Genomic DNA, 27,632 nt, shown 5'->3' on the forward strand with positions numbered 1-27,632 from the left:
AGGGTGCTGTATAACCAGAACAGAGTGCCCCAGAATGGATGTTTTTGCAGTTCATTCCAGGGTCAGTCGAAAGCCGGACATTCAGGAAGGGGGTGGGGCCACGAAACCTGAAGTCAGCGCCTTAATGCGGTAGGTGATGTGTCAGTCACGGATTGGAGGAGACGTGATTGGCCGCGCCACCGAAAGAGGGCATGACGGAGGGTTTTAAGGGGAAGTGGCCCCAGTGATCTGTTCCTTAGTTTTGATGGTTAAACTATAAGGACCGTATGCACAGGAGAATTAAAAGTACTGTGAGTGTTTTGTGTTTTGTTTGTTTGTCAGCTAACTGTCATTGTTTGTTTGGCTAGACGGCTAACACGAACCGGGAGCTGTCGCTGCATGCCAGCACCAAACCCCGGACTACACTGATCTACTGTTACCTCTGTGTTTGTCTTTCACCATTCACTTGCACTAGAGCACCCACTGTCAGGAGACATGTCTGTGTCTGTGTATTGTGTGTTTAAAAAGTGTTTATTATTTCGGGACTGTAACCCTCCTTTTGCATGGCGCAATACACATTGATGTGTAGAGCCCATGCTTATTATTTAAAGTGTTGTTGGCACGCAACCCAGCTGAAAATAAAGAGCTGTTAATTGTGAACTGTCTTGTGTGTGTTTGCTCTGGAGCACTGCATCATCACTACACCTGCACACTGCAAACCATTCCTTCACAGTAATCCATTTTTATCATTGCAAAAATTTTAGATGTAGGGAAACTTGCTTTGGGGATGCTATTGTGTATTATCAAAGCAGCATCTGAAAAGGATTCCCTTTGTTATACTGACAACCTTTTTAGAGCAAACACTAACAGAGCTGCTATTTTATAGCTTTATAAGAAAAAAAAAGATTAAAATGATAGCCTTGCTCTGTTCGCTTAACTCAAACTATAAAGGAAGGCTGTGGATTTTAAAGTGGTCAAATACCAAATTCAATATACTTTGAAGTTTAATCTTTTCCCTTCAACTTACTAAACCCTCAATACACCATACACTAAGTTTTTGTCTTTTCTTTGGATACATTCCTCCCCCACATTATCATACAACAATCGGAGCCTTTTCTTGCACAACTGGCTGGATGATGCTCATGTAAGATTACAAGTGAAAAGTTAGCAAGAACCCCTTCTTTCATAGCCAATGAACAATTTATAACTTGTTAGCTGGACAGTTTATTCTGAGTTCAGGCCATGGGAAGAATGGTGTGGAGTACTGCAACGTAACTTATAAGTGACTATATACTAGGATATTAGAACGGAACATATATTATATATAAAATTGCTACTGCTTCAAATTAATTCAACAATCTCTTTCATAATTGATCAAGCTTATCCGTAGATCATTATTACGCACAGTGTTAAGCATGTTAGCTGCAAGCTGTTAGATTGTTAATATACATTTTAAAGACTGAGAACAACAAAGCTAGAACAGTAATGCTTATTTTTGTGTTCACAACCAAGAGCATTTGACAAGAGCATTTGACAAGAGCGTTTGACAAGAGCATTTGACAAGAGCATTTGATGAAATGTATGCCAGTAGATACAGGGAATACATTTCTATACCAGTTTAGGATGAATGTATTTATTTTAGGTAAAGCATAACATGAGACCATACAATGGCTAATTTAATGTAATTGTATGCGTGTATAAATTACATTTATATACAGACGTGCTCAAATTTGTTGGTACCCCTCCACAAAAAACGAAGAATGCACAATTTTCTCTGAAATAACTTGAAACTGACAAAAGTAATTGGCATCCATCATTGTTTATTCCATATTTAATAGAAATCAGACTTTGCTTTTGATTTTTTTATTCAACATAATATTGTAAATAATAAAACAAATGAAAATGGCATGGACAAAAATGATGGGACCGCTACCTAATATTTTGTTGCACAACCTTTAGAGGCAATCACTGCAATCAAACGTTTTCTGTAGCTCTCAATAAGACTTCTGCACCGGTTAACAGGTAGTCTGGCCCACTCTTCTTGAGCAAACTGCTCCAGCTGTCTCAGGTTTGATGGGTGCCTTCTCCAGACTGCGAGTTTCAGCTCTTTCCATAGATGTTCGATAGGATTCAGATCAGGACTCATAGAAGACCACTTCAGAATAGTCCAATGTTTTGTTCTTATCCATTCTTGGGTGCTTTTAGCTGTGTGTTTTGGGTCATTATCCTGTTGGAGGACCCATGACCTGCGACTGAGACAGAGCTTTCTGACACTGGGCAGTACGTTTCGCTCCAGAATGCCTTGATAGTCTTGAGATTTCATTGTGCCCTGCACAGATTCAAGGCACCCTGTGCCAGGCGCAGCAAAGCAGCCCCAAAACATAACCGAGCCTCCTCCATGTTTCACTGTAGGTACAGTGTTATTTTCTTTGAAAGCTTCATTTTTTCATCTGTGAACATAGAGCTGATGTGACTTGCCAAAAAGCTCCAATTTTAACTCATCTGTCCAAAGGACATTCTCCCAGAAGGATTGTGGCTTGTCAATATGCATTTTAGCAAATTCCAGTCTGGCTTTTTTATGTTTTTCTTTCAAAAGTGGAGTCCTCCTGGGTGTTCTTCCATGGAGCCCACTTTCGCTCAAAAAGCGACGGATGGTGCGATCAGAAACTGACGTACCTTCACCTTGGAGTTCAGCTTGTATCTCTTTGGCAGTTATCCTTGGTTCTTTTTCTACCATTCGCACTATCCTTCTGTTCAATCTGTGGTCGATTTTCCTCTTGCGGCAGCGCCCAGGGAGGTTGGCTACAGTTCCATGGACCTTAAACTTCTTAATAATATTTGCAACTATTGTCACAGGAACATCAAGCTGCTTGGAGATGGTCTTGTAGCCTTTACCTTTACCATGCTTGTCTATTATTTTCTTTCTGAATCTCCTCAGGCAACTCTCTCCTTTGCTTTCTCTTGTCCATGTTCAGTGTGGTGCACACAATGAAACCAAACAGCACAGTGACTACTTTTCTCCATTTAAATAGGCTGAATGACTGATTACAAGATTGGAGACATGTGTGATACTAATTAAAGAAACTAATTAGTTTGAAATATCACTATAATCCAATTATTTATTATCTTTTCTAGGGGTACCAACAAATGTGTCCAGGCCATTTTAGAATATCTTTGTAGAATAAGCAATAATTCAACTCTTTTCACAACTTCTTTGCTTTATTCTATGACATACCAAAGGCATGCAAGTATACATGATAAAATAGCTTTTAATTTCATCACTTTTCAGGAGGAATGAAGCATTATTTCAAAGAGCTGTAAGGGTACCAACAAATTTGAGCACGTCTGTATATATATATATATATATATATATATATATATATATATATATATATATATATATATATATATATAAAACTTTCAGGTTCCCAGTGCTCAAAAGCTAATTTTACACCCTGCACCAAATGACAGACATTCAAACCCCTATTGCATTGCAGTTCCCTCCATTGCAGGTTTTAAAATTAGCCTGATTAGCCACAGTGTATAAGTAACAAGTTCCGATGTGTCATATTAAACTCAAAGTAAAACCAGGAATGGATCAATCTGCTATGCAATGGAAGTCTTATTTCCATCCCTGGAACACAGAGGTATGGTAAAGAACATTAATAAACCATGGTAAACTACAGTAAATGCATTGTAGAACCATGGGAAAAATGCTAAATTCCTGCGTTAAATTTACTGTGGTTAAATTTATAAGGGAACCCTTGGTATTGCACAAGGGCACTTTCTTAAAATGATACATCGTTTTTTAAGGTTATTTGAAAAAAAATGACAGTAAGTGGAAGTCCAAACTGATTAGTGTATCCTCAACCAAAGCGGTTGTATCTAACAAAATAACTTAATTAAGACATCAGTATAGGCACAAACAGTGTTTTTTTTTTTTGTTAATGAAAATACATGTTTGCTGTAACTTGTGTTTGTTTCAACTCAGAACTGCACTTGTGTGTTCTACTCAACGAATGGAAGTGCAAGATGTATATGATTAAATTTTATTGGCTGGCTTGTTACTGCTTCACGTACCTTCACAGATTAGGGGATTTCCAATTGCTTTAATTTTAAAAAGACATACCTTCAGCACAACAACCCGTCCTGGGATTTGAATTTGAAAGGTCTCTTCCTGAGCTTGAGCCGGGTAGCCAAAGGTAGCGTTAGCCAGGTCAATGCTTCCCAAGGGATTGACATCCTGTGACGTTCTGTAGTAGTACAGCTGGCACTTCTTCTCTTCGAAAATAAACCAGCGGGCTTTCCAGGCCTTCAAGGGCCCCCCCAGTTTGTTCAGGTACCCACACAGTTTTGTGGAGGAGGGTTCCATCTTAGTTTTCATGACTGGCTTCTCTTGGGCATTGCTCTGGTCCATGTGTGTGGAATCACCCTCGTTCTCCTTGGTGCTTTCCACTTCCTCTCTTGCACTGGCAGTGAGGTCATGATGATTGTCTGGGCTTGTCAGATTGGGATCAGCTGCAGGCATGGGTTTTCCGACTTGACAGTCCTGCTCCATCTTAACAGTCCTCACCATGTGTCCTCACCAGATTTCAAAGAAAAGATGTTAACTGGTTTGTCTTTGGCTATTGAAAAGAGGTGTAGTATGGTATAATCAATTTTCATTCCCTTTATTAGCTTTTCCCTGCCCCTTGTCAGTTAGTTAAACTTTCACAAACACCAGCTTCAGCGAGGGACGAATTTGTAAATAAAATGTTACATCCTTACAGTCCCATGTGAGTAACATTTAGTACAAAAAAAGAAGCTATCAGCTATGAAGGTCTGAAGAAGAGGTACTAGTTTCCCTATGCTCTCTGTGGTGATTGCAGTGTCCCTTATTCAGGATTATGTTCTATGAAAAATAAAATCTAAACTTCACACAACTTTAAATTATTGCAACTTTTTTAAAACACATTTTAATACAGGATTCTATTGTTAATGAGCACATTTGCTGTAAATGCTTTTTTTAAAATATTGTATAACATACAGGCACTGTAGTAAATACTACTGGCAATTACACCTCCTTGAAAGTATGCTATAGTAAATTCTGAAAATTTCTATAACCACTTTGAAGTATGCATTATTCAAGGAGGTTATAGTAGACTACAGTACTAAGTATGGCCACTATAGTTTACTGCTGTATAATAAAAATGCATTTACAGCAAATTACCACTTTAAAGTATAGTGTTTACAGCAAAATACTGGAGTAAAATGCTGCAGTAGCACAGTTCATTTTATTAAATAAATAAACCAAATCTTAAATCAGCAATAGACAATTGCAGTGTTCTGATGTAGTTAAGACTGAAGGTGGCCTCCATAAGGAAAAAACACCAGAGCCCAATGACAAGGAACAAAGCGTATTAATGTGTAGCAGGCTACTGTCATGTTTTCAAAAAAAGGGTTTAAAGCTGCCTGACAATGTGAACTGTACGCATTGGATACTTCAGCATAAACGCCCTTGCCCTAATAATTTACTGGAGTAGGCTTTCATCCAGCTATTATTAGACTCCTTCAGAAAATGAATTTGGGATCTAAAACTTAAATATTGTGAAAACAATTGGCATTTCCTAGACTTATTTGGTAAACTGACCGTGGTTAGACGTATCAGAGTTGGGAATAATGTTTTAGTTTCACTAATTACAAGACACAGTACAGTTCCACTTGTGCAATTACGATAGATACTCCTAACAAGAACACACAACCTTCACGTACAGTAATACAAAACAGCTCACGTCTTAACCACGATCATTCTTCATTGCAAGTACACATTTACTATCAACTGCAGCTTCAATATATTCCACTTTCGTTTTTTTCTTCAGTAAACAACCTCTGAATCACGTAACTTGAGAGAGCACTTATACATGAATAACACTTCTCTTGGTTCTTACCTCATTCACTTACAGAAACGACTTCATTGTCGTAATACTAGAAGCTTCGAGTTGTCGTAATACTAGAAACTTCGTATGAACTTTGTGCTCCTCAATGTTTCACAACGACAGTTTAAACTTGTTCCCCGTGCTATGGTGACAGTTTAGGTCAATGGACTTGTTTTAACTCCTCTTTGACGATGGTTTTGTATATGCATTTCCTTTGGGTGGGTTATTTAAAGGGTCTTCCTTATTACAAACCTGTTTCTTCGTTCCTTGCTGATAGTGTTTTGGGAATTTTAGCAATGTCACGTCTTCCGTGCTTGCGTAATCCCAGACACCACTGACCTTTGTGGCAAACAATTACAACAGTGAGCAGTTACCTTGGGATTACACACTAGGTTCAGATGCATTGATTGGACTAATGTATCCACAGGCGACCTAAGACTCACCGTTTCAACGGTGTCAGTAGTGCTCAACAGATTTCCATTACACGAGAGTAGATGTTAAAACTTCATGCTGATTTGAACTCGGCTCTCGCCAAGATAAGCACCAACTAAGACGTAGCTTTACAGTAAACTAATGTGATCCATATGCGTCTCCATCCATTTACGTTTCCTTCCATATGATGATGTAGATATCCTTCTGTCTGGTGTTAATGGCTGAAGTGTAATGCTGGCTCCAGGGATCAGCTTATTTTGCCTCCCTGGCGCATCAGCACACACAACGGCTGCGATGCTGGCTCCGGGGATCAACCAAAGTGCGGCCTCCCCAGCGCATCAGCATGACAACCGTCTGGATTGAGCTAAGTAGGGTACATCTCTGGGGTTTTCAAGTGGGCACCTTCCATCCTCAGTGTTTCGTCGACTAGCCCACGACACCTCAAGAGGGCTCGACGGTGATTCTGGCGTCCCAGCATCACCCCCCTCCGTCCCCCACTCAACTCAGCCCAGCTTACTTACCTGTCCCCAGCCAGAATCTTTCCGTCTCAACCACAGCCAGTTGCTGCTCCTCTCTGCTGCTTCAGATAAGTTCTTCACTGTGCGACGCAACTCTTGGCCACTGAATCCGACGTCTCTGAGAAACCGGGTTGTAGAGTGTGCCACAAATCCTCGACAACCCACTTCCACTGGGTAAACCCGAACTCTCCATCCTCGCTGTTCCGCTTCAGTGGCTAGTTGAGCATACCGCAGTTTCTTCCTCTCATACGCCTCATCTACAGCATCCTCCCATGGCACTGTTAACTCTACCAGGTGAACAAGGCGTGCTGATCCAGACCACAAGACAATATCTGGTCGAAGGTTAGTGGTGGCAATCTCAGGTGGAAAAATAAGCCGTTGACCAACATCTGCCAGCATTTTCCAGTCTCTAGCAGCTTCCAGTTGTCCTGGGCGAGGATTGGTTTTAACACCTTTTCTTGGTGGTTGCTCTCCTGGGCGGAGGAATGTTGTCTTTTGTGTGTAATGTTTTGATGGAACAGGTGGCAACTTATTGGTCATGTTACGCTTGTCTTCCAATGCTAAGGCCAAACATCGCAGCACCTGGTCATGGCGCCAAGTAAACCGTCCTTGGCTAAGAGCCACCTTACATCCTGTCAAAATGTGCCTTAATGTTGCAGGTGATGAACACAAAGGACATGAGGGATCCTCTCCTACCCAGAGGTTTAGGTTCTGTGGTGATGGGAGAACATCATATGTTGACCTGATGAGGAAACTGATCCTGCTCTGTTCCATTGACCATAGGTCTTGCCAGCCAATCTTGCGTTGTTCCACACTCTCCCATCTCATCCATTCTCCCTGTTTGGCCTGGGAAATGGCCTTTATACACCTCATCCTCTCCTCCTGCTTTTGCACCTCGTTGACTACCAGCTTCCTTCTTTGAGCTGGGGCCGCCTTGTGCCATGTAGGAGGAGTTGAACTGAAACCAAGACCCCCTCTTCCATGCTGAACTTGCCCCATGATATCACCAATTCGAAGGGCAGCCTTTGCATCTTCCACAGCTTTCTTTGCCGCCCACTTTCTTCCAGTTTTCAACACAGGTGCTGCCTCCCTTACGCATTTATCGCGTGACTCTACTAATGTCATTTCCAATCTGACCTTGGCGCACTTAAACTCCTCGGTTAGAGCAGAGACTGGTAGCTGCAGTATTCCTTTACCATAAAGTCCCACTCTGCTGAGGCAGCGTGGAACTCCCAACCATTTCCTGATGTATGAACTGATTAAAGCTTCCAGCTTCTCTACTGTTGTCAAAGAAACCTCGTACACAGTCAGTGGCCACAGCAACCTCGGCAGTAGACCAAACTGAAAGCACCAGAGTTTTAGTTTACCTGGTAGAGCGCAGCTGTCTATGCTCTTCAACCCTTCCACTGCTTGTTGTCTAACTTCTCCCACACGAACTGTATCCTTTAGATCCCCGTCGTACCATCTCCCAAGACTCTTCACTGGCTTCTCAGACACTGTTGGTATTGCCTCACCATTAATGAAGAATGTTTTATCTACTACTTTGCCTTTAATTATAGAGATGCTCCTTGATTTAGTGGGCTTGAATTGCATTCGTGCCCATTCAATGTTATTGGTTAATTTGCCCAATAATCGATTAGTGCAGGCTACTGTTGTAGTCATGGTTGTCATGTCATCCATGTATGCTCGAATTGGTGGTAGTCGCATTCCAGAAGCCAAGCGCTCTCCTCCTACTACCCATTTTGATGCCCTAATGATTACTTCCATTGCCATGGTAAAAGCCAGCGGAGAAATGGTGCATCCTGCCATTATTCCAACCTCTAGGCATTGCCATGTAGTGCTGAATTCTGAAGTTGAAAAACTGAATTGCAAATCTCCAAAATAGGCTTTCACTAAATTTGTTATTGTCATCGGTACACTGAAAAAATCAAATGCTGCCCAAAGTAGTTCATGTGGCACTGAACCATATGCATTAGCCAAATCCAGGAATGTCACATGGAGCTCCTTCCTCTCCTTTTTAGCTGATTGAATTTGTTGCCAGATCACATTGATGTGTTCTAAGCAACCTGGGAAACCTGGAATGCCCGCTTTTTGTATTGAAGTGTCAATGAAGCAGTTCTTTAATAGGTAAGCTGACAATCTCTGAGCAATAATGCTGAAGAAAATCTTGCCTTCTACGTTTAATAGGGAAATGGGACGAAACTGACTGATGCTTGTAGAATCTTTTTCTTTAGGTATAAAGACTCCACCTGCTCGGCGCCATGCTCTTGGTACAACCTGTTTTTCCCATGCCACTTTCATCAATTTCCACAGAATTCGTAGAACTCCTGAAGCACTCTTGTACACTCTGTACGGAACTCCATTAGGCCCTGGAGATGATGAAGCCCTTGCTTTTTTCACAGCTTGCTCTATTTCTTTCCACTTAGGTGCACAGTCCTCCATTTGGTATTCTGGTGGATTGATAGGTGGGATGTCTGACGGAATTGACATAGGCTCCTGCCTTTTTGAATCTGTATGAATCTGTTTTGAAGAATGCATACAGAAAAATATTGTATACTGGCCATGGGCTTTGGTTTTGCCCAGAGCCGTAACTAAGCATTTAGCTACCGGGGCATGCAAATATATATATATATATATACCCATACGGAAGAAAAATATATGTTTAATATATTATTTAAAATATATTGAATGACAAAATAATATATTCAAATGTTAAGTGGATAATATATGTAAAAAAATATTAAATACATTTTTAATATATAGAAATTGGCCGGATTTCATATATGTAACAATACAATAACAATATATGAAAAATATGTAGTTTAATTATAGTTTTCATACTTTTATAATATATTAATCACATATGAAACATACATTTAAAATGTATGTATTATATAGTATGAATACATGGTATATTGCATGTTTTCATACTTTTACAATATATTTATAATATATTAACCACATATGAACCATACATTTAAAATGTATTTATTATATAGTATGAATACATGGTATCATGTCAAATATATGTTTAATACATGTTATTATATATATACACACATTAATAACATATATAGAAATATATATTTCAATAAATGTATGATATCATAATTAAAATGTTGTGTTGGGAATGTATTTACTCATATATGGAAAAATGTGAATTTACATATGTAAACGTGTGATGCAGGAAAAGAGTAATACAAATTGATCACTTCACATGCAATAACAGTTTGCAAAGTTTTGTGGACTGCTACAGTAGTACGATAAATAAAATGCACCCATTTTATAAATTTATAAAACTTTATTGAACAGTTATCAGTTTGAGCCCTCATCTGAGTGACTGCAAAATCTTGTTTACAATCTTGTTATAAACAGAGTTGGAGTTTCACTGAATTACTTAAAAAAAAACCATTACTTTCATCCCCTAATATTTCTCGGATATACACATGTACATTATCACTATAGATACAATAACACTACTGTAAATTAACACTATTTCTTACGGCAAGCCGAATCATCATTTAGAGATACCTTCAAATATTTGAAGGTATCTCTAACTGGCAGTTTGGCCCTGTAGCTCGCCAAACAGACATATTGAAATATTTGAAGATAATTGAAAACTGTAGGAAACCATGGTAAAAGTAAGGTAAATCAATGGTAAAAGTGCAAAAACATTACAATAAAGTCAACAGGGAAAACTTCAATAAGGGATGTTTCATTTGTTTTCGAAATTAAACATCTAAATAAAATACAGGGGAAACCTAAAACAGAACTAGAACTACCACACAGTTTATGACTTCTAAGCCCAGTACCAGTATCAGTTAGTATCATTAAAGCCTTGTGTATTTTTGTGTGCGTTTTTCTTTATTCCATACCTAAGTTCAGCTATTTTCCCATTAATTACAGAACCAATCTGTGATTTGGTGGCAAGTGGAAATTTCATCAGAGTTGCAGCTGAAAAGGAAAAGAAAGTTTTTAAAAAATACATACTTGAGATATAACATTCAAAAGCACTATATGAATCACCATTTTTTGCAAGTTAAAAAAAAAAAAAAACAATTGTACACTCTTACTACTGACCAGCTCAGTTTGTTTCGATGTTTGAATGCTAAGAAACCCATTTTTATTGAGAACTAAATGCAATTCTTTAGTGTTTACCTATCCATATTCAATTGTCAACCAGTACAGTAGTGAGTGCAGGACAAAGCCTGTTCATAGCACCATACATTTATTTACAGACGGTCGTGGATTCAATCTCAGGTGGGGGACCCTTCTGTTGTACCTTTGAACAAGGTGCTATACCTAGATTGCTACAGTAATTATAGTATATATATATATTATATATATATATATATATATATATATATATATATATATATATATATATATATATATATATATGGGTAATTGCATGTAAAAATAATGTGATATAATTGTAACAATTGTAAGTTGCCCTGGATAAGGATGTCTGCTAAGAAATACATACATAATAACAAACATATTGAATTCAAAACTATTTTTAAGTGAAAATAGGCTCTATGGAAGAAAAATTATGGACATCTACAAAAAGAAGGTTTAAAAGCATTTAATTAATAACTCTTAAAAACACTCACCGTATATGGCATTCACTTTGTTGGGATCCAAGGCCTCTCTTCTTTCCCCATGTTTCTGTCGTTTGCCACTTCCACCACGTAAATTACTTTTTACTAAAGTTTCAATGTCAAACACAGAGAGCATAGCATTTCTCACAAATGAAGTGTAGGAAGTAGCCTTATTTGTTATTGTCCAAGCCAGCTGGTCTATATACACTCCACTTCCTGGATGAATTTCCACCTGTTTAAAGAAGAAATAAGTTTTATTTTTATAACAAATAAACCAAGAAAAAAACATAAATATGTGGCATTTTCTCAAAACCAGGATTCGGGTAATCCTCTAGCTTGTTCTTGATTCTAGGAAATTGTGTCCTTGCAAATATCATGACTTTATAAGCCTTGATTTAAAATTAATGCTATCTATGGCTCCTTTAAAAGTCTGTGCTTGTCAATAAGGTAAAATACACCACTGAGAATTGACCTTGAAGAGTCTGGTTTTGGGTGAGCATGTATGACCTCTATAGCATCAAGAACCCAGTTACAATAAAGCCGCTTTCACACTGTCACTGACACGGTGTCAAGCGGGTCGGCCGAGAGGTTTCAGACTGCAGTTTATCGACCCGGGTTAGGAGCGACAACAACGCAATGTGCAGACTAAAAAAAAAAACGTCATTTCGCCTCGCTCGACCCGGACCTCCTGAAGTGGGTCGCCTCCTACCCGGGTAAGTGCTTTCACAGTAGCAAAAAAATTACCCGGGTCACCGATAAGTGTGTCATGACCCGGGTCGGAGTGCCAGTGTCAAAAGGGCTTAAGCCTATGATGCAGTCCTCACAAACGCAATAATGATCTACTTGTCTGTTGTGGATGACATGTACAAGCCAAAACAAAAAGTCATTAATTGTTAAAGAACTGCAGAAGTGTCATGGTAAAGTATAATAAAACTAATTAAATTACTGCTCTACAAATTCATATTAAGTTTTCAATTAAATTGGGTTAAATTTGCAAGCTATAAAAAGGATAATGATTCACTGACATATATAAAAGACTGGTTACCACTGCCTGTAATACAACACACTGTTACCTTGTCAAGTTGTCTTCCATTTCCTTGTGATTGAGGAATTGAGGATATGGACACAGTTGATCCTGCAGACGACGCAGCATACCGTGGACTTCCACAAAGACAATTTGCCTCACTGTCAATAGAGTGGTCAGTAGGACCAGAGTTGTCCCTCTTTCCTAGCTCCTCAATTTTGTCCAATATCACAGGGATAGCTGCAATTATACAATATTCGGCTTTATGAAAACCTTTGCAATTCTCTGTTCTACTTCGTCTTTTCTTTTTCAAAATTTGGAAATCGGCAAGCTTTTTTTATACCCCCCCCAATTAGAAATCACCAATTGTATGGACTAATCAAGTAAAGGCAGGTTCACAACGCAGTTGATGTTGATACCAATACCATTGTCTTAACCCATAGGGGCAGCGCCTTAATCAATCATCAATTAATTAATTAATTAATTAATTTAATTAATTAATCTAATAATTTGCCAGTTTTACGTATGGTTCCAGAATAAACAGGAGTTTGTTTTTTTCCACAAATATGTGCATTTCTTAACTTATTTATTAGTCTTTATTAATATAATGCTCCTGACGCTATACTATATTTATTCTGCTTGAAACAATAATGCTTACCTCCAACTACCATTTCCTTGAGCTTCTTATTCTCCTGTTCTAGTTCTTGAATTTTAGTTTTAAGTTGTTGTACCTCTCCATCCTCTTTATTAGTTTGCGGTTTCTTAGTCAGTTGATTCAGAATTTCAGTAGACCTTTGTTGCTTTGCAGATGCTTTAGTCTTTGAGTTCTAAATAAACAAACCAAAAACATTTTTTTTTACTGCTGTCTAAAATAACTGCGGAACTCAATAATACTGTACCATCAACAGCGTCCACTTGTAGCCTTCTGTGACAGATACTGCTTCCTACCTAGGGCCTAATTGCAAATTAAAACCCAGTATTAATGGCAGATTCCCTCAGGCGTAGAAGACTGTAACCTTGTGACAAACAAAAAAAGATACCATCAGCACCAGATTTGTAACTTATGATTAGTGGGTCAAAGTTTTGATTTGGTCCTTGCATCACACCTTAAAATAAATGTAGTATGTTGTTCAGTCTTAAAATTTAACAGAAATGTTAAATAGCAATGTTTACCTGGCACACTTGAGTGTCTTTGGTGTCACTGCTGGATTCATCAGCATATCTGCTATTTTGAAATTTCTTTCTTTTCAAAGCTGGAGTCTCTTCTGCTCTTGTCATTGCATCACGCATTTGAACAAGTTCCAACTGTCTTTCTTAAAAATGAAACAGAAAGGATCATAATTAATCAATACTCAACAAGTTGTTTTCTTGTATTTCAAAAGTATTACATGTTAAAGTAACTAGGAAGATATTGGTTGTTTAAAATTTAAAAAATAATAATAACTTTACTACATTTATAATTATGTAGTGTGCTTATTTTTTTCTAATTACTTCCAAATGAGTAATTTATACAGAGAATCTAACAGCAGTCACCTAAAATTCGGGATGCAGTACTACTACTAGGCCATAGCTATTGTTGCTGGCCTTTCTTGACTTCATGTGATACAGTAATTAACTTTTTTTTTTCAACCTACGATTAAAATATGTATTTCCATTTTTTACTACTTACAAAGATCGTAATTGCTAATGCATCTCTATATCTCAAAGTTGTGGTAAATATGGTATACTAACCTCCCACTTTCTCCACTTCACAATCGAAAGCTTGCCATCCTTCACGTGGTCGTTTACTCCCTCTTCTCCACTCTGCGACATAATGGCGCTCATCTTCGTCGCCTTCTTCTTCAAAATCCTCTATATTAAATCATTTAATCCACTCAGTAGGAATTACACTCAATTTACCGTCATCGTCGCCATTTACCCACTTTACTAGTGCGAACATGCTTGCTCCGTCTCTCTGTGCACCTTCCCAACTGAAAGTCAGCACGAAACGTGTGATGATTTCACTTCCTGTCGGCCAAAAAATACGACGTCCACATAAATACAAATAAATCGAATAAAAAAGAAATATGAAAACTCCGATCCCTTTTATGTTTCTAATTAATAATTTGGCTAGATAAATATATATTATTTTGTTTCCTTTAGTGTTTTGAAAGCGAATTTGTCAGACAACGGAACTGAAAGTAGGAGGAGCTGTGTGCGACGTCAGCAGCCATAACGCACATGAGCTGCTGTAGTGTTAACATAATGTCTTTCTCATTGTTGGCTGCTTGTGATTTAAGTAATCCATGCAATGTACTTTTACACAGTTTTTTAGGCTGGCACGTGGGCTGTAAATTATGAGTGATTATAATAAAAACGATATCACCACACAGCACAGCGTGGCTACAAACGCTACCTGGCTGACCAAATGGCTGTTCCAGGAAGAACACTTAGACGATGGAAAAGGATAAGGCAAGTAGCTTCACTAGTGTTTAATTTATTAAAGCTGTTCAGTCATAATACGATAGTATATATTCTAAACCTTTATTTTTATTTTATAGGAACAAGGAACAATCAAGTCAAGCAGAAACAACGGTGAGTAAAGTATTTCAACCTAGGCTGTACATAATATAGGCACAGTTAAAACCTGTTAAAATGATAGTAAAACAAGTGAAATAACGAGATCTACTATTTGTTTTGTAGAATAAATAGAAAGCGCTACAAATGATTTAGGATTAATTCTGAAGGAAGTAGTTCATTTTCAAACGGCCGTGTTTGGTAGTTGATTGCACATTACTGTGTGGCTTATTCTGTGTATAATATTTTTTGTACTTTGTTAAATGCAATTGATTTACAGTTTATGTGTGGGTGTGCGTCTGTAGGGTTCTTTAACACATGACGAGATTCGTACTGTAAGCAACATTGAAGATGATGACAGTCTAGAAACTGATGAAGACGTTGATGTACCAGAATCCAGTAATCTATCAGAAGAACGGGAACCTGAAATAACCCCAAATGAACAGGAGAATGCAGATCTTGAGTCATTTACCACGGGAAAGTGCTAGTAATTTTTGTTATTATGTGCTAATGTAGTATAATGTGTAATGCTATATAAAGTAATATATCTAATAGAAACTTTTTTTTAAAATTTAAATTTTACCTTTTTGCTGTTTCTGTTAAAATAAATGTGACCATTTAAAGCTATAAACGTCTGTATACAGGCACAAATGCAGGAATATGTTAATCTAATAGTTGCTCATGAATTGTAATAATTTATCTGTTCAATAATATCATGTTTATTTTAGAGCTTTTACAAAACACTAAATAGAAACAATATAATTGCAGCACATGTATATTTGTAATACTATAAATGTAGATTTAATTATAGCCTTACCAAACGTTTAATTGTTAAAATACATAAATATGTTAATGAAAAAATAGGAATCAATCATGATAGCTTTGAAAATGAGTGTGATGGTGCTATGATATGAGACGAGTATGATGGCATAGTGTAATTTTCCCATTGCTTGGGGAGAGCCACAAACTGTATAGGATGTAAATGTGCATATTTTTCAATTACAGGAACAGGACATTGAGAATCCTGGCAGTGAACCTTTTCATTCTCTTGATGAATCTACACAAGAAAAGTACCTGCAAGAGGTTTGTGTATATTATTGTGTCTTACCCTATAGTACCCACTGCATAGTGTATTTTAAATCAGCATTCTTTTTAGTGGTAATGAAGGACACTTTCCTCTTTCTTCAAAAGAAAAGGATCATAGAAAGTTGGCTAAGGGTAAATTTGTTTTGGGTGTAATGTAGATTTAAAGATGTGGACTTGTATAAAAACACTGTACTGTAATCTCATTATAATAATGTAGCCTTACAGAACTGCACACAAATCCAAGATTGTAATGTGACTTTTTGTATTTCAGTACTGTGGATATAATTATGGGATGAATATGTGCATGATATAAAATACATTTCCTAAAATATATAATAAATAATAACACTTTCCCTGTTTCAGGATGACAAAGTGTATTCGTCTCAACAACAGAATGGCCTGCTGCTCATGGCATTGAAAATGAAGCCAAGCTTACCAAGGAAGCAGTCTCTGACATGCTGGACATTATTAATCTATTGGCTGGTAAAGACACTGTACCACAATCTTGGTACCACTTAGAAAAACCGTTTGAAGGTTTAAAATATTTTGTAGAAATACATCATGTTTGCAATTTCTGTGAATCTTACTTAGGTAAAGAAACATACTTACTGTGAGAAAGAATGGATAGAGCAAAGGAGTCTGAAAGAAGGAAACTTTCTTTCATTTGCCTTTACATGCACAGATCAAAGCATTTTTAGAGGACCCTGAATTGTCACAAAAGGTAGTAAGAAATAGACATGGCTTCCAGTCACAGACATTCTGTGACATAACATTGTTTATGCCAGCTGGTACACAGATAGTGACCAGGCATCCTGCATTCCTTTTGCTATGAAAATGTTCTTTCAGATCTTACACTGTATAGATAGGAACTCCCGTTCTCTCACCACGGCTAACTACCGTTCCTTTCGATTTATGAAAAACGCCACAGGTACAATTGTAATAATGTTGTATATAAAAGGCAGTTGTTAAAATTCTTGTTAAATTTTAGCCTCTGCTTATACATGTTTCAAACTACCATGTGTTTTTTCTGTGCAATGTATTTGACCTACAAATGTACAATAAACAGTAAGAAAGTCTAATGTTTTTCATGTTGTTTTTTTAATGCTATTATTTGCTTTTTTATTTTAATTTTTAAGTGATATGCAGTTAAAATTCTAGCTCTGGCCCACATGCAGTATAGTATGTAGTTTTTAACTGGCTACTAAGGTTTTTTAATTATTACTTTGTAATGTATAATGAAAATCCCATATTGCTTGGAAGATGCCATCACTACATAAGTTATTTTGAAGATGTGATTTACATCAGACTTTAATCGCAAAAGAACTTGACCAAACTCTTTGTTTCAGGGTGAGGTACAGTATTCCACTGAGAATTTTTAGAATTGATGTATTACACAGTACAACATGCATGTTGTTTCTTATACCCAGCATAACCAGTCAGCACAAAAGCATGCATACAAATCAATGTATTTGACCATATATTTTGTAAAAGGTATTTTGTCATATATGATGAATGCGTATGACAAATATATGGACATTAAAGCAATATATTTAAAATATATGAACCAGTACTTCAATATACATTTCCATGTATTATAAATATATGGTTCTTCCGTATGGGTATATATATATATATATATATATATATATATAATTATTACTATTGTTTTTTTTTTTTATTTTTTATTTTTTTTTTTGGATGTTAGGAGTTAGGATGGTATTTACTCGCGCATAGTTTTGAATGTTATTTCCGAATCTCTCCTTTAACATGTCTGAAGGGGACACTGTATTACTTAAAACGTGAATTAACGTCTTCAAACGTGTTAACAGTGAGCAGTTGCTTAGTTACGGCTCCGGTCAAAACCAAAACCCATGGCCAGTATACAATATTTTTCTGTATGCATTCTTTTCTGTTGAGCACTACTGACACCGTTGAAACGGTGAGTCTTAGGTCGCCTGCTGATACATTAGTCCAATCAATGCGTCTGAACCTGGTGTGTAATCCCAAGGTAACTGCTCACTGTTAACACGTTATATATATATATATATATATATATATATATATATATATATATATATAATTGCATGCCCCGATAGCTACGATATGGAGTCTTTCATTCCAGCTCCGGTTGCTTCACCTCTGGTTGCTTCAACCGGGGGTGCATGCAATTTATATATATATATATATATATATATATATATATATATATTTGAATGCCCCGGTAGCTAAATGCTTAGTTACGGCTCTGGGGAAAACCAAAACCCATGGCCAGTATACAATATTTTTCTGTATGAATTCTTTTCTGTTGAGCACTACTGACACCGTTGAAACGGTGAGTCTTACGTCGCCTGCTGATACATTAGTCCAATCAATGCGTCTGAACCTGGTGTGTAATCCCAAGGTAACTGCTCACTGTTAACACGTTTTATATATATATAATTGCATGCCCCGATAGTTACGATATGGAGTCTTTCCATCCAGCTCCGGTTGCTTCAACTCTGGTTGCTTCAACCGGAGGTGCATGCAATTTTTATATTTATATATATATATATATATATATATATATATATATATATATATATATATATATATATATGCATGCCCCGGTAGCTAAATGCTTAGTTACGGCTCTGGGCAAAACCAAAACCCATGGCCAGTATACAATATTTTTCTGTATGCATTCTTTTCTGTTGAGCACTACTGACACCGTTGAAACGGCGAGTCTTCGGTCGCCTGCTGATACATAAGTCCAATCAATGCGTCTGAACCTGGTGTGTAATCCCAAGGTAACTGCTCACTGTTAACACGTTTTAAGACGTTAAAGGCCATGGCCAGTATAAGTAATACAGTGTCCCCTTCAGACATGTTAAAGGAGAGATTCGGAAATAACATTCAAAACTATGCTAAATACCACCCTAACTCCTAACATCCAAAAAAAAGAAAAAAGAAAAAAAAGACTAACATATATATATATATATATATATATATATATATATATATATATATATATATATATATATATATATATATATATATATATATAATTGCATGCCCTTGTAGCAACGATATGGAGTCTTGCATGCCCCGATAGCTACGATAGGGAGTCTTTCCATCCAGCTCCGGTTGCTTCAACATCATATATATATTTGCATGCCCCGGTAGCTAAATGCTTAGTTACGGCTCCGGGCAGAACCAAAGCCCATGGCCAGTATACAATATTTTTCTGTATGCATTCTTTTCTGTTGAGCACTACTGACACCGTTGAAACGGTGAGTCTTAGGTCGCCTGCTGATACATTAGTCCAATCAATGCGTCTGAACCTGGTGTGTAATCCCAAGGTAACTGCTCACTGTTAACACGTTTTATATATATATATATAATTGCATGCCCCGATAGTTACGATATGGAGTCTTTCCATCCAGCTCCGGTTGCTTCACCTCTGGTTGCTTCAACCGGAGGTGCATGCAGTCTGAAGGGGACACTGTATTGTTAGGATTTAGGATGGTATTTACTCGCGTATAGTTTTGAATGTTATTTCCGAATCTCTCCTTTAATATGTCTGAAGGGGACACTGTATTACTTAAAACGTGAATTTACGTCTTCAACGTGTTAACAGTGAGCAGTTACCTTGGGATTACACACCAGGTTCAGACGCATTGATTGGACTAATGTATCCGCAGGCGACCTAAGACTCACCGTTTCAACGGTGTTAGTAGTGCTCAACAGAAGAGAATGCATTCAGAAAAATATTGTATACTGGCCATGGGCTTTGGTTTTGCCAGGAGCCGTAACTAAGCATTTATCTACCGGGGCATGCAAATATATATATATATATATATATATATATATATATATATATATATATATATATATATATATATATATATGCAATTTATATACTGCATGGTTCATTATGGAATAATACTATCACTCAAGACGAGCCTAATATCACACAAGTGGTAAAGTTACTATCTAATACTAAACGTAGTACAATACAAAATGTGAAAGAGAAGTACAAATGTTATTAGAATACACTTTATAACAAGAACAGTTTCATCAAGAAATATTGATTAAGATATCACAATGGTAACCCACTTTTGCAGATAACATTATTTATGTTTAAGACTGTGCATACTGTATAAAAAGAACGTACTGGTGTGTTAGAAACTGAATTATGTCTCCGCCTATTGGACATTACAATATTTAATCTCATATTATTGTTGGGGAAAATAAATATAATTTTCACTTTTAATTCGTCTTATTGTGTTGAAAGAAAAGGTTTCAGAAATGAATGTACGGTGGTTTGCTTTCATACATAATACATGTCAGTGACTTTGATAGAGGCCTGAGAACAGGTATTTAACTGGCAGGCAATTATATTCCAAAGACTGCACAAGTTTATGTTTCATAAGGAAGTCTCAGAAATGATGAGTCATTTTGGGGCTCCTGAGTGCCGCATTCGATAAAGGCGCTCCGTGTGGAGTGCAGGATGCGCCCTATAGCCTGGACGTCGCCAATTCGAGTCCAGGCTATTCCACTGCCGACCGTGGACAGGAGCTCCCAGGGGGCGACGCACAATTGACAGAGCACCGCCCGGGCGGGGGGGGGATGGGGCTTGGGTCTGGCCGGACGCCTGCGGGCTTGCCAGTAAGCTGCCCAGAGCCGCATTGTCCTCCGACGCTGTAGTTCTGAGGTGGCTGCATGGTGGGCCTGCAGTGTGTAAAAGAAGCGGTCGGCTGATGGCACACGCTTCGGAGAACAGTGTGTGTTCGTCTTCGCCGCTCCAGAGTCAGCGTGGCGGAGGTAGCGGTGGGCTGAGCCTAAAAATAATTGGCTATTCCAAATTGGGGAGAAAATAATAAAAACAATTGGTGACTACTAAACTGAAAAAAAAAAAAGTGTCATCCTGGCTGCCCATGGCAGCCCTGTCCCTTATTGATTCTATGATGGCTGTTGTTTCCAAGTATTAATGAAGTATTACAATCTGTAATTCATATTCATATTCTGTAATTCATATTCACGATTGCTCTCCGGCTGCCTGTGAAGAAGATTTGTTGATGCCCTACACTTTCCCAGCTACCCGTCCATTTCAATAGAATACCTACCCATTGATCATGGCGCTTTGCATAATGAACTTAGAATTATAAATGTAGTATTGTAATATGAGATGCCTCTATTTTGTTGTCACTCACTGAAATACTTAAAGAATCTTTTCATAACGGGACTAGACGCCGTTGTAATCTGTAGCTGTAGTCAAAAAAAAAAAAAAAAAAAAACTTTAGGGAGATCTGCAGTCTATATGGTGTGGCCTTGGCAGAAATGAATAATACTTTAGACCTAATGCATAATTTTTCAATACTCAATTCACTGGAGACAGAAACCTGGCATGGGTGGAGGCTCCTTACATTTTGGTACTCTGCAATTAGTTGCATCCTGTTTGAAAGCTATGAAAGAAAAGAAGTGCCACATTAGCACTGTTTATGAAGTGGAATTGTATGTTGGGAAAATGTATAGTAAAATAAATCTCCTTCTTAGAAAGTAAGATTGGTCCACTTCCTTGCTATAATGCAAAATACTTTAACCCTTGTTTGACCTTTGTTTCTGAAACTATGTAGGTAACCCTTCGGCCATTCTTCTCTTGAAAGAGCTGTTAAATGCCCTCATTAATGAGTGGCCAAGATGTCACATGTGATGAAGAATGTCATTTAGTAAGAGAGGCAAAAGGAATTTGAATTAGGACCAATATACTGTGAGGCATTCATATTTCATTTTGAAGCTTTTCTTTATACCAGATGTGTAAGACTAGGGTAGGGAGTGATTTACTTATTAGATTCTGTGACTGTAATTTGAAGCAATTATCTCCAACGAGATTGTGCTTTGTTCATGTACCAATTAGCTGAACAATGGTCGACGGGGGGGGGGGGGGGGAATAAAAATAGAAATGGCCCATAGAAGGGATCTTTGATACAATATGTGCCCAGAACTGAATACCATCTCCCTCACAAGTATCAAAATCGGTACCCAGGTCTCAGATCTTTTTGTACATTGTGCACCCTGTTTATACAAATCAAGACTAAGTACTCAATCTTAAACCATTAATGAGAACACTCCTCTCTATATTAAGGCTGCTACTTTTACATTTTCTTTTGTAAAGGTGCATATAACCTGTGGTAAACTCAACAGCATCATTTAAACGATGTCTGGGGCCATGTAAAGAAAAAAAAATACTGGTATAATAAATGAATATCAGAAAAAACAATACCTTTCAATTGGTCATTTAAGATCATTTCACATTTACACATTACACACTTTTCTATTAAAGTAGAAAAGTAAACACATAAGAAAAATATATTTGCACACACATGTGCTTCTGTGTTGGGAGTACAGAGCATTCAAAAACCTCATGGCTAATTAACATAAAGCTCAATCTTAAAGAGTAACTGTATTCCGAAAAAATATGTCCCCACTTGTTGCTGCAACTGTTTGAATAAGGTACCTCTAATTTTTGTTTTCATTGTTAACATCCTGACAACTTTTTACACTTATAACTTTAAAGTCTGTTTCAAAGCTCTTTTATAAATGGCCACTCTAGTGAACTGGGGTTTGAGATCTATCCTCTAAATCACTGCAGGAAGAGCGCTGGCTTTTCTGTTCCGTACCACGTCATGGATCGTTATTGCTGTATAACCTGTTTGACAATGTGGTTAGTGATCCTAATTCACCATCAGTGCACTAGAACACACACACATATATACACAGACATGCTCAAATTTGTTGGTACCCTTACAGCTCATTGAAATAATGCTTCATTCCTCCTGAAAAGTGATGAAATTAACAGCTATTTTATCATGTATACTTGCATGCCTTTGGTATGTCATAGAATAAAGCAAAGAAGCTGTGAAAAGAGATGAATTATTGCTTATTCTACAAAGATATTCTAAAATGGCCTGGACACATTTGTTGGTACCCCTTAGAAAAGATAACAAATAGTTGGATTATAGTGATATTTCAAACTAATTAGTTTCTTTAATTAGTATCACACATGTCTCCAATCTTGTAATCAGTCATTCAGCCTATTTAAATGGAGAAAAGTAGTCACTGTGCTGTTTGGTATCATTGTGTGCACCACACTGAACATGGACCAGAGAAAGCAAAGGACAGAGTTGTATGAGGAGATCAGAAAGAAAATAATAGACAAGCATGGTAAAGGTAAAGGCTACAAGACCATCTCCAAGCAGCTTGATGTTCCTGTGACAACACTTGCAAATATTATTAAGAAGTTTAAGGTCCATGGAACTGTAGCCAACCTCCCTGGGCGCGGCCGCAAGAGGAAAATCGACCCCAGATTGAACAGAAGGATAGTGCGAAGTGTAGAAAAAGAACCAAGGATAAATGCCAAAGAGATACAAGCTGAACTCCAAGGTGAAGGTACGTCAGTTTCTGATCGCACCATCCGTCGCTTTTTGAGCGAAAGTGGGCTCCATGGAAGAAGACCCAGGAGGACACCACTTTTGAAAGAAAAACATAAAAAAGCCAGACTGGAATTTGCTAAAATGCATATTGACAAGCCACAATCCTTCTGGGAGAATGTCCTTTGGAGAGATGAGTCAAAATTGGAGCTTTTTGGCAAGTCACATCAGCTGTATGGTCACAGATGAAAAAATGAAGCTTTCAAAGAAAAGAACACCATACCTACAGTGAAACATGGAGGAGGCTCGGTTATGTTTTGGGGCTGCTTTGCTGCGCCTGGCACAGGGTGCCTTGAATCTGTGCAGGGCACAATGAAATCTCAAGACTATCAAGGCATTCTGGAGCGAAACGTACTGCCCAGTGTCAGAAAGCTCTGTCTCAGTCGCAGGTCATGGGTCCTCCAACAGGATAATGACCCAAAACACACAGCTAAAAGCACCCAAGAATGGATAAGAACAAAACATTAGACTATTCTGAAGTGGTCTTCTATGAGTCCTGATCTGAATCCTATCGAACATCTATGGAAAGAGCTGAAACTTGCAGTCTGGAGAAGGCACCCATCAAACCTGAGACAGCTGGAGCAGTTTGCTCAAGAAGAGTGGGCCAAACTACCTGTTAACAGGTGCAGAAGTCTCATTGAGAGCTACAGAAAATGTTTGATTGCAGTGATTGCCTCTAAAGGTTGTGCAACAAAATATTAGGTTAGCGGTCCCATCATTTTTGTCCATGCCATTTTCATTTGTTTTATTATTTACAATATTATGTTGAATAAAAAAATCAAAAGCAAAGTCTGATTTCTATTAAATATGGAATAAACAATGATGGATGCCAATTACTTTTGTCAGTTTCAAGTTATTTCAGAGAAAATTGTGCATTCTTCGTTTTTTGTGGAGGGGTACCAACAAATTTGAGCATGTCTGTATATATATATATATATATATATATATATATATATATATATATATATATAGTAATGACTTGGTAAGAATGGAAGTGTGAGACAGGCGTTCTTCAAAAGCAGCAATCACTTTTATTTTGCATTAAAGAACAGGCTACATACTTCTTAGCAAGACAGGTTACTTCTCCAACTCTCCACTCCTGTCTAGCATGCAAGCTGCCTCTTACAGCCCACAACCCGTACAACATTGCAGGTTAACCACGACCAATCAGTGGCCACTATCAGCCCCACTCCCCCTGGCTCCTGCAAGGTACATATAATGATCCTGCAAGGTTGCACCAATAATCCAATATAGGGGAACAGTGTCTGCAGCAGGGTAAGCGTTCCTACGCATGGGAAGCACAGTCGCAGACCATGCAACTTTGCTCTGCAAAGCACTTCAAGCACAGACGCATGCACAAAGTCCCAGTGACAGCCTTTTGTTACAATATATATTATTAGTGATTGTATTAGAGGTTCATATATCATCATTTGATCCTCGACTAGCTTTTTTCTATATGGTCTCCTTTTCCAAACATAGATGAAAAAATTATGATTTTAAAATGTTGACTGCATCAGGATACACAACATAAAAGCTTGGATGTTGAATAATTAACTGGAATGTCATTGAGTAAAACAGAAATATATTGGGGAAAAGAAATACAGACGTTTCAGCAGTTTAATATTAGTTAATGTTTTTTATTAACATTTATTATCAGTAAACTAAAGGGAGGTATTAACACTGTTGTAGAACAATCTTTTCTGAATTTGCTGTGGGACAAATTAATAAATGAAGTGTTTCTCCACTGCAGTGTCAGCAAATGTTATTACTGTATTTATATAAACCTTTATAGAAACAAAAGAGAAATATTTTCAGTAGAATAAGATTTTGTTTAACAAATCTAAAACAACACAATGATAATACCAGTATTTGATGTTTTTCAGTTCAAATACCTTACACAAAGGATGCACAAAAAATGCACACCATTTCATCAAAAAACAAGTTCTGTTATATTATACAGCAGAGAAAATGCCTTGAAAAGGGCTCATCTCAGCCAGTTAAAGTATGTTCTGGGTTTCACAGTTTAACCTTGTGAGGAGAGTGACACTGGTAATATATAAGTGCTTGTGCCGTAATACTTTCCTAAAATAATAATTCACTTTGAGAGACTTTGACTATAGTTCAGATTGCCATCATATTATAAAACAGCAATACAAAAATGAACGCCTAAATATTAGAAATGTTCTCGTTAATTCTCCCTATTGTGCAATAATACGTACATAAAAAATCCAATCAAATATCATAATATACAAATACAGAATACAAACATGTTCTAAATGTTTTACATGTATGTGTTTAGTCTTTGACCAGGTAATCAACCTGGCAACACCTGAGAAAATAAAGGCAGCTTGTATTGGTTGCCAACAGGCCCTTATAGAGTGATTCGAGTGAAAAAGACAACCCATTCTTCACAAAAATAATTAATTTTAACACATTTTTCCATTATTCTTATTTTTTATTTTAGCTTTTCTCTTCACATTTTTTAGTAAACAAAAAAGCACAAACAAAATCTCAACGTGTTTCGACAGAGTCTTAATCATGAGTAAACTCAATTTGATACAGAGGAACACCCCCTTTTTTATATACTCAATTCTCCACAGGCGATTAATCACCTTTACGTCACAAACCTTCAATTGACAATCAGAACAATCAAAAACAACTGAAATTAATAAGTAATTAGGTACAGAAATGACAACAGAAGGCAGAAGACCATACTTTTTATATTATTTTAAACACTCAATCTGTACGTCAACACAAAACTTTTCATACCACTAAATATTCTTTTACTAAGTTACTTTTTTCTTTTTACTCTGCAACTTGAATAATGAACAGAGGTATATACTGTATACATACAAACATACATTCTACAAAAAATACCCATATTTAAAGTCTTCATTAAGGCCATGTGGTGGAACAGAATTAAAAAAAATATCACAAAAGTTTCCCTTCTCAAGAGTTGTTTGTCAACTGAGCCATCTCTTAAAAGGTGATTAATCACCTGTGGAAAATTGCGTGTATAAAAAAGGGGTGTTCCTCTGTATCAAATTAAGTCTACTCATGAATAAGATGAAACACGCTGAGATTTTGTTTGTGCTTTTTTGTTTTCTAAAAAATATTTGGATGCTTTAAATGCTTAGTTACGGCTCTGGGGAAAAACAAAACCCATGGCCAGTATACAATATTTTTCTGTATGAATTCTTTTCTGTTGAGCACTACTGACACCGTTGAAACGGCGAGTCTTCGGTCGCCTGCTGATACATTAGTCCAATCAATGCGTCTGAACCTGGTGTGTAATCCCAAGGTAACTGCTCACTGTTAACACGTTTTATATATATATAATTACATGCCCCGATAGCTACGATATGGAGTCTTTCCATCCAGCTCTGGTTGCTTCAACCGGAGGTGCATGCAATTTATATATATATATATATATATATATATATATATATATATATATATATATATATATATATATATATATATATATTGCATGCCCCGGTAGCTAAATGCTTAGTTACGGCTCTGGGGAAAACCAAAACCCATGGCCAGTATACAATATTTTTCTGTATGCATTCTTTTCTGTTGAGCACTACTGACACCGTTGAAACGGTGAGTCTTAGGTCGCCTGCTGATACATTAGTCCAATCAATGCGTCTGAACCTGGTGTGTAATCCCAAGGTAACTGCTCACTGTTAACACGTTTTATATATATATATATATATATATAATTGCATGCCCCGATAGCTACGATATGGAGTCTTTCCATCCAGCTCCGGTTGCTTCAACCGGAGGTGCATGCAATTTATATATATATATATATATATATATATATATATATATATATATATATATATATATATATATATATATATATTTGCATGCCCCGGTAGCTAAATGCTTAGTTACGGCTCTGGACAAAACCAAAACCCAAACCCATGGCCAGTATACAATATTTTTCTGTATGAATTCTTTTCTGTTGAGCACTACTGACACCGTTGAAACGGTGAGTCTTACGTCGCCTGCTGATACATTAGTCCAATCAATGCGTCTGA

General features: G+C 37.2%; 2 protein-coding genes across 4 annotated transcripts; both read right to left on the minus strand.

Moving 5' to 3' along the window:
• Nucleotides 1–854: 854 nt before the first annotated feature.
• On the minus strand, nucleotides 855–4,938 carry LOC131737002 (TBC1 domain family member 2A-like). Its single transcript, XM_059023416.1, has 2 exons — nucleotides 4,114–4,938; nucleotides 855–865 (listed from the first exon to the last, which is right to left on the minus strand). Exons 1-2 carry the CDS (start codon nucleotides 4,553–4,555, stop codon nucleotides 855–857), a joined length of 453 nt encoding a protein of 150 aa, XP_058879399.1. The 5' UTR covers nucleotides 4,556–4,938.
• A 5,326-nt stretch (nucleotides 4,939–10,264) lies between these two features.
• LOC131736873 (BEN domain-containing protein 5-like) lies at nucleotides 10,265–14,510 on the minus strand. Of its 3 annotated transcripts, none has more exons than XM_059022359.1 (6): nucleotides 14,201–14,510; nucleotides 13,643–13,778; nucleotides 13,128–13,296; nucleotides 12,519–12,709; nucleotides 11,458–11,677; nucleotides 10,265–10,798 (listed from the first exon to the last, which is right to left on the minus strand). In XM_059022359.1, the coding sequence occupies exons 2-6, from the start codon at nucleotides 13,757–13,759 to the stop codon at nucleotides 10,662–10,664; spliced, it is 834 nt and encodes a 277-aa protein (XP_058878342.1). In that variant the 5' UTR covers nucleotides 13,760–13,778; nucleotides 14,201–14,510; the 3' UTR covers nucleotides 10,265–10,661. The 3 variants fall into 3 exon arrangements, with proteins under 3 accessions (XP_058878342.1, XP_058878341.1, XP_058878343.1); XM_059022358.1 differs by having other exon boundaries at nucleotides 13,643–13,782; XM_059022360.1 differs by having other exon boundaries at nucleotides 10,654–10,798; nucleotides 11,594–11,677; nucleotides 13,643–13,782.
• Nucleotides 14,511–27,632: the final 13,122 nt, after the last annotated feature.

This window comes from Acipenser ruthenus, chromosome 4, assembly GCF_902713425.1.
Source record: "Acipenser ruthenus chromosome 4, fAciRut3.2 maternal haplotype, whole genome shotgun sequence".
NCBI classification, from domain to species: domain Eukaryota; kingdom Metazoa; phylum Chordata; class Actinopteri; order Acipenseriformes; family Acipenseridae; genus Acipenser; species Acipenser ruthenus.